We start from the raw sequence: 15,106 nt of genomic DNA, 5'->3' as shown, positions 1-15,106 counted from the left end.
GAGCTGTAGTCAATGAACAGCATTCTTACATAGGTATTCCGCTTGTCCAGATGGGATAGGGCAGTGTGATGGCGATTGCATCGTCTATGGACCTATTGGGGCGGTACGCAAATTGAAGTGGGTCTAGGGTGACGGGTAAGGTGATATGATCCTTGACTAGTCTCTCAAAGCACATCATGACAAAAGTGAGTGCTATGGGGTGATAGTCAGTTACCTTTGTACAGGAACAATGGTGGCCATCTTGACGCATGTTGGGACAGCAGACTGGGATAGGGAAAGATTGTATATGTCCGTAAACACTCCAGCCAGCTGGTCTGAGCATGCTCTGAGGACGCGGCTAGGGATGCCGTCTGGGCCGGCAGCCTTGCGATGGTAAACGTGTTTAAATGTCTTACTCATGTCGGCCACGGAGAATGAGAGCCCACAGTCCTTGGTAGCGGGCCGTGTCGGTGGCGCTGTATTATCCTCAAAATGGGCAAAGAAGGTGTTTTAGTTTGTCTGGAAGCACAACGTCGGTGTCCATGACGTGGCTGGTTTTCTTTTTGTAGTCTGTGATTGTCTGTAGACCCTGCCACATATGTTTCGTGTCTGAGACGTTGAATTGTGACTCCACTTTGTCTTTCTACTGACATTTCACTTGTTTGATTGCTTTGAGGATGGAATAACTTCACTGTTTGTTTTCTGCCATATTCCCAGTCACCTTTCCATGGTTAATTGCAGTGGTTCGCGCTTTCAGTTCCGCGTGATCAAAACAATCTTGAAGCGTGGATTCCCATTGGTCAGACCAGCGTTGAATAGTTCTTATCATGGGGACGTCCTGTTTGAGTTTCTGCCTATAGGAAGGGAGAAGTAAAATGTAGTCGTGGTCAGATTTGCCGGAAGGAGGGAGTAGCAGTGATCCAGTGTTTTGCCAGCGCAAGTGCTACAATCAATATGCTGATAGAATATAGGTAGCCTTGTTCTCAAATGTGTTTTGTTAAAATCCCCAGCTACAATAAATGCAGCCTCGGGATACATGGTTTCCATTTTGCATAAAGTCCAGTGAAGTTCCTTGAGGGCTGTCGTGGTATCGGCTTGAGGGGGGATATACACGGCTATGACAATAACCAACGAGAATTCTCTTGGGAGATAATGCGGTCGGCATTTGATTGTGAGGAATTCTAGGTCAAGTGAACCAAGGGACTTGAGTTCCTGTATGCTGTTACTAGGCCGTCATTGTAAATAAGAATTTGTTCTTAATTGACTTGCCTAGTTTAATAAAGGTTAAATAAAATAAAAAGTATAGCCTTGTTATTATTCTTGTGTTACTTTTTATTATTACTTTATTTTAGCCTACTTGGTAAATATTTTCTTCTTCTTGAACTGCACTTTTGGTTAAGGACTTGGAAGTAAGCATTTCACGATAAAGTCTACACTTGTTGTATTCGGCGCATGTGGCAAATAAAGTTTGATTTGATTTGGGGCGAAGGTTCACCTTCCAACAGGACAATGACCCTAAGCATACAGCGAAGACAACGCAGGAGTGGCTTCGGGACACGTCTCTGAATGTCCTTGAGTGGCCTAGCCAGAGCCCGGACTCTGGAGAGAGCTGAAAATAGCTGTGTAGCGACGCTCCCAATCCAACTTGACAGAACTTGAGAGGATCTGCAGAGAAGAATGGGAGAAACTCCCCAAATACAGGTGTGCCATGCATGTAGAGTCATACCAATGAAGACTCGAGGCTGTAATCGCTGCCCAAGGTTCTTCAACAAAGTACTGAGTCAAGGGTCTGAAAGGAAAATTACATAACAATACCGAGGCTATATACAGGGGGTACTGGTACCGAGGCAATGTGCGGGGGTGCAGGTTAGTCGGTAATTTGGAAAGTGACTATATATAGATAATAAACAGCGAGTAGCAGCAGTGTAAAAACAAAGGGGGGAGGTTCAATGTAAATAGTCCGTGTGGCCATTTTGATTAATTGTTCAGCAGTCTTATGGCTTGGGGGTAGAAGCTGTTAAGGAGCCTTTTGGTCCTAGACTTGGTGCTGCGGTACCGCTTGCCGTGCTGTAGTAGAACGAATAGTCTGGCTTGAGTGACTGGAGTCTTCGACAATTTTTTGGGCCTTCCTGTGACACCGCCTAGTATATAAGTCCTGGATGTCAAGAAGCTTGGCCCCATGTACTGGGCCGTACGCACTACTCTCTGTAGAGCCTTACGGTCAGATGCCGAGCAGGTGCCATACCAGGCGGGGACCAACCAGTCAGGATGCTCTCTATGGTGCAGCTGTAGAACTTTTTGAGGATCTGGGGACCCATGCCAAATCTTTTCAGTCTCCTGAGGAGGAAAAGGTGTTGTCGTGCCTTCTTCACAACTGTCTTGGTGTGTTTGGACCATGATAGTTCATTGGTGATTTGGACACCAAGGAACTTAAAGCTCTCAACCTGCCCCACTTCAGCACCGTAGATGTTAATCAATCAATCAAATGTATTTATGAAGCGCTTTTGACATCAGTGGATGTCACAAAGTGCTATACAGAAACCCAGGCTAAAACTCCAAACAGCAAGCAATGCAGATGTAGAAGCACGGTGGCTAGGAAAAACTCCCTAGAAAGGCAGGAACCTAGGAAGAAACCTAGATGGGAAGCACGGGGCCTGTTCAGCCCACCTTTTCCTATAGACCACGATCAGCTCTTTTGTCTTGCTCACGTTGAGGGAGAGGTTGTTGTCTTAGCTGGGGTTGCAGAGGGTCGGAAACTTTCCGGTACTTTTCCTGAAATTTTCCATGGGAAGTTAAGCCTGTGAATGTTGGGAATTTTGCTTAAATTCATCAAGAAAAGTTAGCTTATAACGGTGAACCTTTTTTGTGGGATACACATAAGGCAATTCTAGGTCTTGTGGCATATGTTGGTTAAACTATCCCCAATTCAATGGAATAGCAACCCTCTGCATGCACAGTGCATTCTTCCATCACATGTGCAGCTGATTCTCAAGATCTTGCACACTAATGAGATGCTACTGAGCCCACACTACTACACTGTCTGAGCCAAGGACAACATGCTTTCTGGTAAGTTTTGATTACATTACTGGGTGGGGTGAATATATTTTAAGACATACATGATTTTTTGTTAACTAGCAAATAGTGTGTTTAAATCATTTCTAACGTAACAATTTCTGCTAGTTAATATTTGCTACCATGCGGGTTTTAGCTTGCTTGAGCCTGCTGAGGAGTGTTAATACACCTGTTTCCATACATGTTTCATTTAAATAAAAAAATCTTACAAAGAAGTTGTTTATTCTAACTGTTTAACTATTTATCTGTATATGGAATTGTATTTGTTTTTTTTTACTCATTTTCTTTCTTTCCAGGAAAATGCCACGGGCACTATCTGATGTGCACTATCTGATTTCACTGCAGCTAATGTAGATGGAAAAGCTGTGTACATTTGTAAATACTGTGCCAAATCATATGTGAAGAATGCAACAAAGATGCAGAATCATCAGGCCAAGTCCATAAAGTTCCCTCAGCGCTCACAACAAGCAACCTCTGCCAAAAGTCACTCTACTTCTATTCGAGGTGAAAATGATGAATCAGACACCTTATCGATAGCAACAGCTCATGGTCCTCCTGGAATCAGATTTTTTTTTGACTCAATGGAGGAACGTAGTCAGAGAAATGCTGATGAATGTCTTGCTCGAGCTGTGTATGCAACTGGTTCACCTCTGGTCTCTTATACACATCTAGATGTGTATAAGAGACAGGGCAATGTGTATTGGAAGAGATTTCTGAATGTTCTTCGTCCAGCATACACCCCTCCAACCAGACATGCTTTATCTACTCATTTGCTGGATGCAGAGATCAAGTGAAGGTCAAGCAAATCATAGAGATAGCAGACTATTGCAATCATCTCTGATGGGTGGTCGAATGTTTGTGGGCAAGGAATAATTAACTACATCATCTCCACCCCTCAACCAGTATTCTACAAGAGCACAGACACAAGGGACAACAGACACACCGGTCTCTACATTGCAGATGAGCTGAAGGCAGTCATCAATGACCTTGGACCACAGAAGGTATTTGCACTGGTGACAGACAATGCTGCGAACATGAAGGCTGCTTGGTCTAAAGTGGAGGAGTCCTACCCTCACATCACACCCATTGGCTGTGCTGCTCATGCATTGAATGCTCCTCAAGGACATCATGGCACTGAAAACAATGGATACACTCTATAAGAGAGCCAAGGAAATGGCTAGGTATGTGAAGGGTCAACTTGTTATAGCAGCAATCTACCTCACCAAGCAAAGTGAGAAGAATAAGAGCACCACATTGAAGCTGCCCAGCAACACCCATTGGGGTGGTATTGTCGTCATGTTTGACAGTCTCCTGGAGGGGAAGGAGTCTCCAAGAAATGGCCATATCACAGTCTGCCCATCAAGAGGATCCTCCTGGATTATGTTTTTTTGGAGAGAGTGGTAAGCAGCCTGAAACTCCAGAAACCTATAGCAGCAGCACGGATTGAGGGAGACAATGCCATCCTGTCTGATGTTCAGACTCTGCTTGCAGATGTAAGAGAAGAAATCCGTACTGTCCTGCCCACTTCCCACTTTGTTGTTACAAGCAGAGAAAGCTGGAGTTCTGAAATGCATCATAAAGCGTGAAGACTGAAGTCCATACACGCCGCAGCGTACATGTTGGACCCCAAGTATGCTGGCAAGAGCATCCTGTCTGGTGCAGAGATCAACAAGGCCTATGGTGTCATCACTACCATGTCTCGCCACCTTGGCCTGGATGAGGGCAAGGTTCTTGGTAGTCTGGCGAAGTACACTTCCAGGCAAGGGCTTTGGGATGGAGATGCAAGATGGCAGTCGCGCCAACATATCTCATCAGCCACCTGGTGGAAGGGACTTTGTGGATCTGAGGCTTTTTCCCCTGTTGCCTCCATCCTCCAAATCCCACCAACATCAGCCGCCTCAGAGCGCAAATGGTCCTTGTTTGGGAACACACACACCAAAGCACGCAACAGGCTGACCAATACAAGGATTGAAGAATTGGTGGCCATCCGAGCAAGGTTGGACAACAAGCCATCCTCAACAAGGTTGGAAAGTGACAGTGAAGATGAGGCCTCAGAGTCTGGTGTTCAAGAGGTGGACATTTTTAACCTTTATTTAACTAGGCAAGTCAGTTATGAATACATTCTTATTTACAATGACAGCCTAGGAACAGTGGGTTAACTGCCTTGTTCAGGGGCAGAACAACATATTTTACCTTGTCAGGTCAGGGATTTGATCTAGCAACCTTTCAGTTACTGGCCCAACGCTCTAACCACTAGGCTACCTGCCGCCGACATAGAGGAGGTCTAGGGAGAAGACATGGAAGCCTGAGAGGAACACAACCAAAGCTTTAGTTACCAGACTGTCATTTTACAGATGTATGTTGAAAATGTTTTTGGTCAATTCATTTAATTAAAGTTCAATTCGTAACTAAACATAATTTCTTTTTCTATACGGAAGAATTTAATCATTTGCAGTTATGTCTACTTATGATAAGGTAAAAGGTTTATGTTTCTGTCTCTGGATGATATGGTAAATATATGCAATGCAAGAAACATCTACAGTTGAAGTCGGAAGGACCCAAGTTAAACAATGTTAAGGCAATGCTACCAAATGCTAATTGAGTGTATGTAATCTTCTGACCACTGGGAATGTGATGAAAGAAATTAAAGCTGAAATAAATCATTCTTCTATTATTCTGACATTTCAAATTTTTAACATAATGTGGTGATCCCAGTTGGCCTAAAACAGGGACTTTTTACTAGGATTAAATGTCAGGAATTGTGAAAATCGGAGTTTTACTGAGTATTTGGCTAAGGTGTATGTAAACTTCCGTCTTCAACTGTACATTTAAATGGAATTAATATTTAATTGCATATATTTCTTTTAATTCCCATATTCCCATATTTTCTCTTTAATTCCTAATGAAAGTTTCCACCTCTGAATATAACCGAGAATGTGCAACCCTGGTCCAAGCATGTATATTGATGAGGGGAATAAAATAAAAAAACWATTTTAGAATAAGTCTAACATAACAAAATTTGAATAAATTCAAGGGGTCTGTATACTTTCCGAATGCACTATATACCTTCCTCTTCAAAGTGTTGCTGATGGGGCTAGTGAAGAAGGGCTGTATGAGGGACCACTGACCATATGCTGCAGCCCCCCCCCCCCTTTTCCCAGGACTTGCTTCCTTGTCTTGCTGAGAGCGCTCCACTTAGTGAACAACGCCACTGCCAACCTCGCTGACCCCCATCATAAAATTGGTAATGTCCTGGGCAGCTTGTCCAGGGCATTTTTGAAGAGTGTTTGTGCCTCACAGGATTTGTGCATTGATGAGTCTCTCATGGCTTGGTAAGGGAGGCTTGCGTTCCGCCAAAACATCCCATCAAAGCGCCACAGATTTGGAGTAAAGTTCATTGTTTTATGTGACTGTCTGACAGGATACGTACAGGACCTGATCATCTACACCGGCTCCACCACAGATATAATAGATGTTGAGGGTCTTGCCATATCTGGATCAGTAGTGATCACCATGTTGCAGCCAGACTTGGAAAAGTGGCACGCTGTATTTGTGGACAGTAGTCTTACCCTTTTCTAGTACCATTTTTGAGGGAGAACACCGGGGCCTGTGGCATCGTGAGATCCAACAGGAAGGGGATACCAATATTCTAAAAGTAAATGAGCAAGGGGGAGGTGGAGTGAAGGCAGTGAATAGCACAACAACAAAAACACAGTGCACATGTTCTGGCGACAGTGCACACCTATAAAATGTCAGTCACTGGAAAACTGGACTATGTCACCGGAGAGGAAAATGAAGCCGGACTGTGTCTTGGAGTACAATAAGAAAATGGGAGCAGTTGACAAAGTGGGCATACAGAGCAGTTTTGTTGAGTGTGCCAGAAAGTCCCTCAAATTGTACAATAAGTACATTTTCCACCTGACAGACATAGCTGTCGTCAACGGCCACATTGTCCACTGGCAGGTCACAGGACAGGTGAAGAAAAAGTATTTAGGATGCCAGCGTTTCCATTAGCCATGGTCGCCATATGTAATATGCCCATACCCCGCTCTCACTTTGTTTGTACGCCGCTATTGTATCAAAGACACCGGACTTTGCACCTCAGGTTTCCCGCCCTGTCTCACACGCAGAGCCCCTCACAGGCTAATACCAAAGCCTCTTTCAAATAATAAATGTAATATAGATCGTCTTATGAAGCCTCATATGAAGCTGACTGTGGTCTTGATGCAGGGAGGGGCGCAGAGAATTGTGGGAAAATGCAACAATTTACATTCTAGAACAGCAGCATATAATTTTATCCTTTTTTTTCTGAATGAACAGTTGACCGAATGACCGCAATGCTGCAGCAGCAGCAGCACACATAGAAATATAATTAATAGAACAGGCTTGGATCCTCTAACCCTGGCAATTTGACTGGTAAACTCATGGGTACACTCGCAATGGCTGCTTGGTATTGCGATGCAATATTTCCATGGTAATGTAGAATGTTCATTCAAATTATCAATGGAATGTATTTTTTGTAATGTCAGTTGATTCAACAAATCACAGCTCATATTTTAGTACATATTTTACTTCCTGCCTGCTTTGCTCCTATGGGTACACTCACAATGGCCACCAGTCCACCCATTATGCCATCGTTAACTTGATTGGGTGACACCCGTTCTATTCATTTTATTTCTATGGCAGCACATGCAGTAAGGAGCGGAGAAGAGAGAATGTGTCAAATGTACTGTCATCCAAAATTGTGTATCTCACCTACACATATCCTTATTCTCCACCGTCACCCGTAGGGTGTGGCATACCTCAAATCTAATGTGCACCACAATGCATAATGAGAAACTCCTCGCCCCTTGCAATGATACAAACACTATTTATATTGCCGCCTTTGCTGTCTTACTGAGGTGGCACGCTGGCATGCAGCAGATTGTCCCCAAGGTGTTTTTTAAAAGCGCCATCTGCTCTCCAGATTCCCTCTTAGAGTTACCTTGTGGCTGCTGTGTTGTGTTTCTGTCGTTTCTAATGGTCTGACTGTTGTTTGTGTTCCTGTTCCTTAGGGCGGATGAGTGAAGTGTTTAAGGATGTAGATAAAGGCTATAATGGGATGGAGAGGGCATCTGTCACCCAGCTGCTGCCTAAATGCGACAGCTACCCTCCCAAGCCCCCTGGACCCCCGATGGGGCCCACCAGTGACTACTGCCAGCGCTCCGAGCAGCCAATGGCCCAGCACCATGAAATGGCAACCTCAGCGAGGGAGTCTGCGCTACCTGCGCCTCCACACTCGATGTCGTCCCATCCTCCGGCTGTGTCTGCGCCTTCCACCCATTCTAGGCTCTCTGCACCTCCTGCAATGTCTACGCCTCCAATGGGTACATTAGGACCTCCTGTCGTTTCATCCTTCTCTGTTAGTTCTGCGCCTCCCCGAAACTCAGAGGCTCCCATGTCCTCTTCTCCTTCTCTCCCTGTGCTTGGACCTCCTCCCGGGCTGTCTTCGCCTCCTCTGATGAGCATAAGACCTTCTCCAGTGTCTTTGTCCACACCTCCATCAGGGGCATCTCCACCCTTGTCAGTGTCTGTACCTCTTCCCAAGCCACCTGCACCACCTCTTCTCCTGGACAAATCCTCTATACCTCCAGCTGTGTCTGCTCCCCATCCAGTCAGTGCTCCTCCCCCAGTGTCTGTGGCACATCAGACTGCTCCCATGACATCTGCACCTCCTGCGATGGACTCTACTCCTACCATGGTGTGTGCTCCCTTGCGCTCCATGTCTGCGCCCATCTCTGCACTTCAGCAGATGGTTCAAGGATCCAGACCACCGCCTTTGACTTCTTCTCCCACAGCTTTATCTGGAGCTCCTCGAGAAAAATTTTGGACACCATCAATATCTGCAGTTGCACCTCCCCCAACGGTTTTCGTGTCCCCCCCAGCGGTGTCTACTACCTTGGTGGCAGTCAGGCAAACTTCCTCAGCAGTGCCCAGTCCACCTTGGGCAGTCAGTGCACCTTCTATATCAGTGTCCTCACCTCCTCGATCTGTGTCTACTCCTCCCCCAGCAGTTTCTGCTCACTCCACAGAGTCTGCGTCTGCAGTGTCCTCTTCTCCAAAGGAGGTATCTATGCCTCCTTTAACAGTCCAAGGCCCTAAAGCTCAAGCCTCCGGAGTTTCTTCAATGTCTGAGCCTCCTGCCTTGGTGTCTGTGCCTCCTGCAGTGATGACTGCTCTTCATATGGTCCCCTCAACCCCTCCTGCTGTCTCTGCGCCTTCCCTATCCGTTCCTGCTCCCCCACAACCCCCTAAACGCATGTTTTCCGCTGAGCCAGAGGAGCGAGACATGGGGAACAAGAAGGCCATGGGCAACAAGAAGGAACCCTCTGTAGAACCACCTGGAAAACCAGAGGGGAGTTCTGCACAGCCTAAAGTCGACCCAGTTAGAACACCATCAAAGATGGATGCCACCAAGTCTCTTACTCGTCAATCTGAAAAACACTCACACAAACCCCTCACAGATATTCCTGGGACTCCTCCGCCTCCCAAGGACCAAGAGAATTCCTTTGGCGACAAAATGCGTGCGGAGAGAATGGACACCGCCCCCCTGAGACACTCATACTCTCCCCTGGAGAGAAGAGGTCTGGATGACACCTGTGAGATGGACGAGTCAGCAGATGAGGAGTCTGCGTACGAGTCGTCGCAGGTGTCCACGTGCCTCGACAGCACCAGGATGGAGAAAACCAGCTTTACTGAAGAGGATGATGCCTGTAACGACTCGTCACTCAACGACACATCTCAGTTTGGTGACACTTCTAGACTTTGCGCTAACTCTCGAATGGATGACACGTCTCGATTGGATGACAGCTTCCGTGTAGATGGTGAAACCTCTCGGTTTGATGATACCTCTCGCATGGATGAAGACTGCTCTCGATTGGATGTCGCCTCTCAATTGGATGACAGCTCTCGCATAGATGGCGGCAAATCTCGATTTGATGATACCTCTTGTTTGGGTGACAGCTCTCTCATGGATCACCCCTCTCGTGAGGATGAAATATCACATGTTGCTGACACTACAATAGATAGCAGCTTCTCCTCTGTGGAGGACTCCAGGGACTTGACACTGGATGATACCCAAACAGAGGACTCTTCCCAGGCAGAGGAGACCATTGACAGCTGCCTGAGCACCGGGGTGTCCATGCTGGATTCCTCTCTGAACAACACCTCTCAGATGGAGGACTCCTGTGTTGAATCCTCCCAGAATGACGACTCCCGGTCAAGCTCAAATGGCCCTGCCAAACCACCCCCAGCCTACAAAGGTAAGATCCTTGCCATAGTTGATATGACAACCTATGTTTGTATTTAGTTAGCTTAAAGGGTTATTTCACCCAAATTACAAAATTACACATTGGTTTCCTTCCTTTTTAATTTTCCAAATGATCACAAATGTATTGTGAATCCCAACAGCCACTTCTAGATGTTTTGAACATGTGTGAAAAATGCTAATATCGGTCGCATCTAAATCGCTGTGAAATTATTTAGTCAATAACAAAGCATATGGTTTTTACAGCTGTTTGAAGTTGGTGGACCAAAACCGAAAGTAAAAGGTTCAACTCGTGCTTGAGCCTTTTACTTTCGGTTTTGGTCCACCAGCTTCAAACAGCTGAAAAAAATCATATGCTTTGTTATTGACAAAATAATTTCACAGTGATTTAGATGGTACATTGATTCCCTAAACCAAGTGCTTGTTTTCTCACTTAAACTGAAATTGAGTGTAGAATTCTTGCAACCAGGGAATGACAGAGCGATTTCCACTAGATACAGCCACAAAGTCAGAACAGCTTTCCCATTTTGACAACAGATGCCTCTCCAGCGGGAGAAATCAGGAAGCAAAATCACAGCCAATCACAACGCTGGTGGTTAAGTAACACTGTGAAACACTATCATTACACTATTACTGCAGATGCAGTATGTTATGGTCATTTTCTAAAATTACAGCGTAAATATTTTTTTCAATCCTGTGTAGCACCTTTATGTAAGATAGTGTGTGGGTCGATGGTTGAAGAGTTGTTGGTTGGGTCTTGGATATTAGAGTTGATTAATTATCAACTCTATTTATCACAGCCAGCTATGGGAGCACTTATTTTGTCAACAAACAGTGACTGTCAGTTAATTTGAGGTTGTTAACCATTAACCCTTAATCTTATGACCTATTGACAGGGTTTGAAGGTGAATGTGAGTCGGAGGGCCAGGATATACCCGACTCTGCTGGCACCACCAAGGCCAGTGCCGTTAGTATCATGGCTCCCCCTGTTATGGACAAAGGCAAGCACACAGCGGCGCTCAGTGCCCTGGTGGGGAACCTGGTTGCAGCCCCACTCCTGCCCTTAGCCGCCCCAGCCGTACCCACCAACAGCCAAAAGACACCAAGGAAACCCAGGAAGCCACGCACTCCAACAGCCTCCACTCCCGGTAAACCAACTTCTTTGTCCCTTTTTTTCTTTAGGATATTTCTGTGCAACTCCAATTCATTTTGAGCAAACAAAGTTGTGTACAATGGCCAAGCAAGGATTTCTGACTTTCTGTTGTCTTTCTCTCCAGTTCCCCAGGTCCCCGGGCAAGCACAGAGGAGGTCCGCTGTTAAAACTCCAAAGGTGGATAAGATAAAGGTGGAGAGGAAGAAGAAGAAGCTTGAGAAAGGAGAGGTAGTAGAGAAAAAGGAGAAGGGACCACCAAGAAAGAGAAAGAAGACAGAATCAGTAGCAGTCACAGTAGAGGCTGAACGTTCTGCTGAAGGCTTACTTTCTGGTCAAAGTGGACCTATCACTACCATCAATGAACCATGTTTGACCAGTGGCGAGACCCTGCCGGCCATCAAACCCAAGAAGGTTAGGGTCAAGAATCTGGAACCGATGCCACCCAAAATAGCGAAAATTGATGTTGACACTAAACCCAATGATGGCAATAACGACAATGACGGAGATGACAGTTCCACTGCTGGTAATGAACACGCTAACTATTTTGATTCTGGAAATGATTGTATATATATTTTTGGTTTGTTGTTTCTCTAGATGTATACTGAACAAAAATATAAACGCAACATGTAAAGTGTTGGTCCCATGTTTCATGAGCTGAAATAAAATATCCCATAAATGTTTCATACGCACAAAAAGCTTATTTCTCTAAAATGTTGTGCATAAATTTTACAACCCTGTCAGTAAGCATTTCTCATTTGCCAAGATAATCCATCCACCTGACAGGTGTGGCATATCAAGAAGCTGATTAAACAGCATGATCATTACACAGGTGCACCTTGTGCTGGGGACAATAAGGCTACTCTAAAATGTGCAGTTTTCTCACAACACAATGCCACAGATGTCTCAAGTTGAGGGAGCGTGCAATTGGCTTGCTGACTGCAATAATGTCCCAGAGCTGTTGCCAGAGAATGTAATGTTCATTTCTCTACCATAAGCCGCCTCCAACATCGTTTTAGAGAATTTGACAGTACGTCCAACTCGCCTAACAACTGCAGACCACGTCTAACCATGCCAACCCTTGACCTCTACATCCGGCTTCTTCACCTGCGGGATCTTCTGAGACCAGCCACCCAGACAGCTGATGAAACTGTGGGTGTGCACAACCAAAGAACTTCTGCACAAACTGTCTGAGACCGTCTCAGGTAAGCTCATCTGCATGCTTGTCGTCCTCACCAGGGTCTTGACCTGACTGCAGTTCGGCGTCGTAACCGACTTCAGTGGGCAAATGCTCACCTTTGATGGCCGCTGGCACACTGGAGAAGTGTGCTCTTCACAGATGAATCACTGGTTCAACTGTACTAGGCAAACGGCGTATGAGTGGGTGAGCTATTTGCTGATGTCAACGTTGTGAATAGAGTGCCCCATGGTGGTGATGCGGTTACAGTATGGGCAGGCATAAGCTATGGACAACGAACGCAATAGGATTTCATCGATGGCAATTTGAATGCACAGAGATACCTTGACGAGATCCTGAGGCCCATTGTCGTGCCATTCATCCGCCGCCATCACCTCATGTTTCAGCATGATAATGCGCAGCCTCATGTCGCAAGGATCTGTACACAATTCCTGGAAACTGAAAATGGCCCAGTTTTTCCATGGCCTACATACTTACCAGACATGTCACCCATTGAGCATGTTTGGGATGCTCTGGACCGACGTGTACGACAGCGTGTACCAGTTCCCGCCAAGATCCAGTAACTTCGCACAGCCATTGAAGAGGAGTGGGACAACCTTCCACAGGCTACAATCAACAGCCTGATCAACTCTATGCAAAGGAGATGTCATGCTACATTAGGCAAATGGTGGTCACATGCCAGATACTGGTTTTCTGATCCACGCCGTTACCTTATTTTAAAGGTATCTGTAACCAACCGATGCATATCTGTATTCCCAGTCATGTGAAATCCATAGATTAGGGCCTAATGAATTCATTTCAATTGACCAATTTCCTTATATGAACTGTAACTCAGTAAAATATTTTAAATTGTTGCATGTTGCATTTATATTTTTGTTCAGTGTAGTTATGACCCAATGATTATAAACTCTAAACCAGGGATCATCAACTAGATTCATCTGCAGGACTATTTTTTTCCAGATGGTCAGGTGGCTGGAACATAATTACAAATAATTTGTAGACTGCAAATTGAACGCAAAGAAGCCCAAACAGATATTCGAAAAAAAATAATTTCATACCTTGCTTAGGTTTTTCTCTCTGCATTGTTGTGAAGGGCGTGTAAAGTAAGCATTTCATTCTAAGCCTACACCTGTTTACGAAGCATGTGACAAAACATTTTGATTTGTATGTGACCACATATACAGTATCTCCCTATTATGCATGGGAATACTTTTTTGGAACAGATTTCCAAATTAAACTAACTTGGTGTGACAGGTGTTGCTTGCTCATTTGGTGTGTGTGTATATATATATATATATATTTTTTTTTATACATTTTTATTAATACATTTTTTTGGCTCTGAAAACTTGGGGGAACCATGCTCTAAACCGATGTTGATGGATGAGAGTAATTCTGTACAAATCTAATTCTCTTTTTGTTCCTTGTACAGGTGACACCCCCAGGAGGAGGATAGCAACAGAGGAGCAGGTCCACTTCCCTCTGCTCCATGGGTAATGATACACACACTTGTGAAAAGCTCCCCTAATTAGTGTGTCTCTGTGCAAAATATTTCAAATGTGTGGAAAGTGCAGGTTAGTGTTCACCCATAAATACAATACTCCTCGGTTTCATCCTTCTATTCTAGGCCGACTGCAGGGATACTATGATACTTCTACTGTGTGTTGAATGTGGCTCTTAACGTGACTTTTTATTGATCTGTGCTTTAGCTGGAGGAGGGAAGTCCGAGTCAGGAAGACTGAGGACCGGCTGAAGGGGGAGACCTGGTACTATAGCCCCTGCGGGAGGAGGATGAAGCAGTTTCCAGAAGTCATCAAGGTAAATGGCCCCGAGTTAGAGTAAAACATTTTTGTCACAGAAGGTCAGCAGCTACAAATATCTCTTGATACAGTGGGATATCTTTCCCGCAGGGCATTTACCACGTCACACAGAAACTATAAGAGAACATGTTTTTAGTATACAAACAGCAGTTGCATTTGATCTTATTTAATTGAACCGTCAGTTGCTCATACTGTGCGTGGATCACATGTGACTTGGTGACCTATGATCTGGCTTTCTCCCATGTTCCCTGGCTCTGTCACTGACCCATGGTCTTGTTCTCCCTCAGTACCTGAACAAGCACAAGGACACCGCTGTGACCAGGGAACACTTCAGCTTCAGCCCCCGCATGCCCGTAGGAGATTTCTACGAGGAGATGGACTCCGCTGAGGTGTGTGTGGATCTGTTGTCTGTGCTGACAGATCTCTCATCATAAATAGCTGTAGTAATAACTCAATGCAGACTGTCATAAGCCCTATTCGGACGGGATTAGTTTTACCGGGGAAGGTTGGGTAATGTAATTATGTGCACGAGCACAAAACAAATCCGTATTTTAAGTCCTGACCGAATCTGCCATGTCAGTCAT

The 15,106-nt window shown here is 45.1% G+C and overlaps 1 protein-coding gene across 4 annotated transcripts in view; it reads left to right on the top strand.

Moving 5' to 3' along the window:
- Positions 1-15,106, top strand: part of baz2a (bromodomain adjacent to zinc finger domain, 2A) — a 39,309-nt gene that overhangs the window by 7,395 nt on the left and 16,808 nt on the right. For all 4 annotated transcript variants that reach the window (XM_070444378.1, XM_023990712.1, XM_070444377.1 and 1 more), the window contains exons 4-9: positions 8,106-10,352; positions 11,254-11,505; positions 11,635-12,033; positions 14,135-14,195; positions 14,412-14,520; positions 14,810-14,911. In XM_070444378.1, the coding sequence (XP_070300479.1) occupies positions 8,106-10,352; positions 11,254-11,505; positions 11,635-12,033; positions 14,135-14,195; positions 14,412-14,520; positions 14,810-14,911 (3,170 nt within the window). The remainder of the gene's footprint in view (positions 1-8,105; positions 10,353-11,253; positions 11,506-11,634; positions 12,034-14,134; positions 14,196-14,411; positions 14,521-14,809; positions 14,912-15,106) is intronic.

Source organism: Salvelinus sp. IW2-2015, linkage group LG7 (genome assembly GCF_002910315.2).
Source record: "Salvelinus sp. IW2-2015 linkage group LG7, ASM291031v2, whole genome shotgun sequence".
Taxonomy (NCBI): Eukaryota; Metazoa; Chordata; class Actinopteri; order Salmoniformes; family Salmonidae; genus Salvelinus; species Salvelinus sp. IW2-2015.
This window is presented reverse-complemented; position numbering and strand designations above follow the sequence as displayed.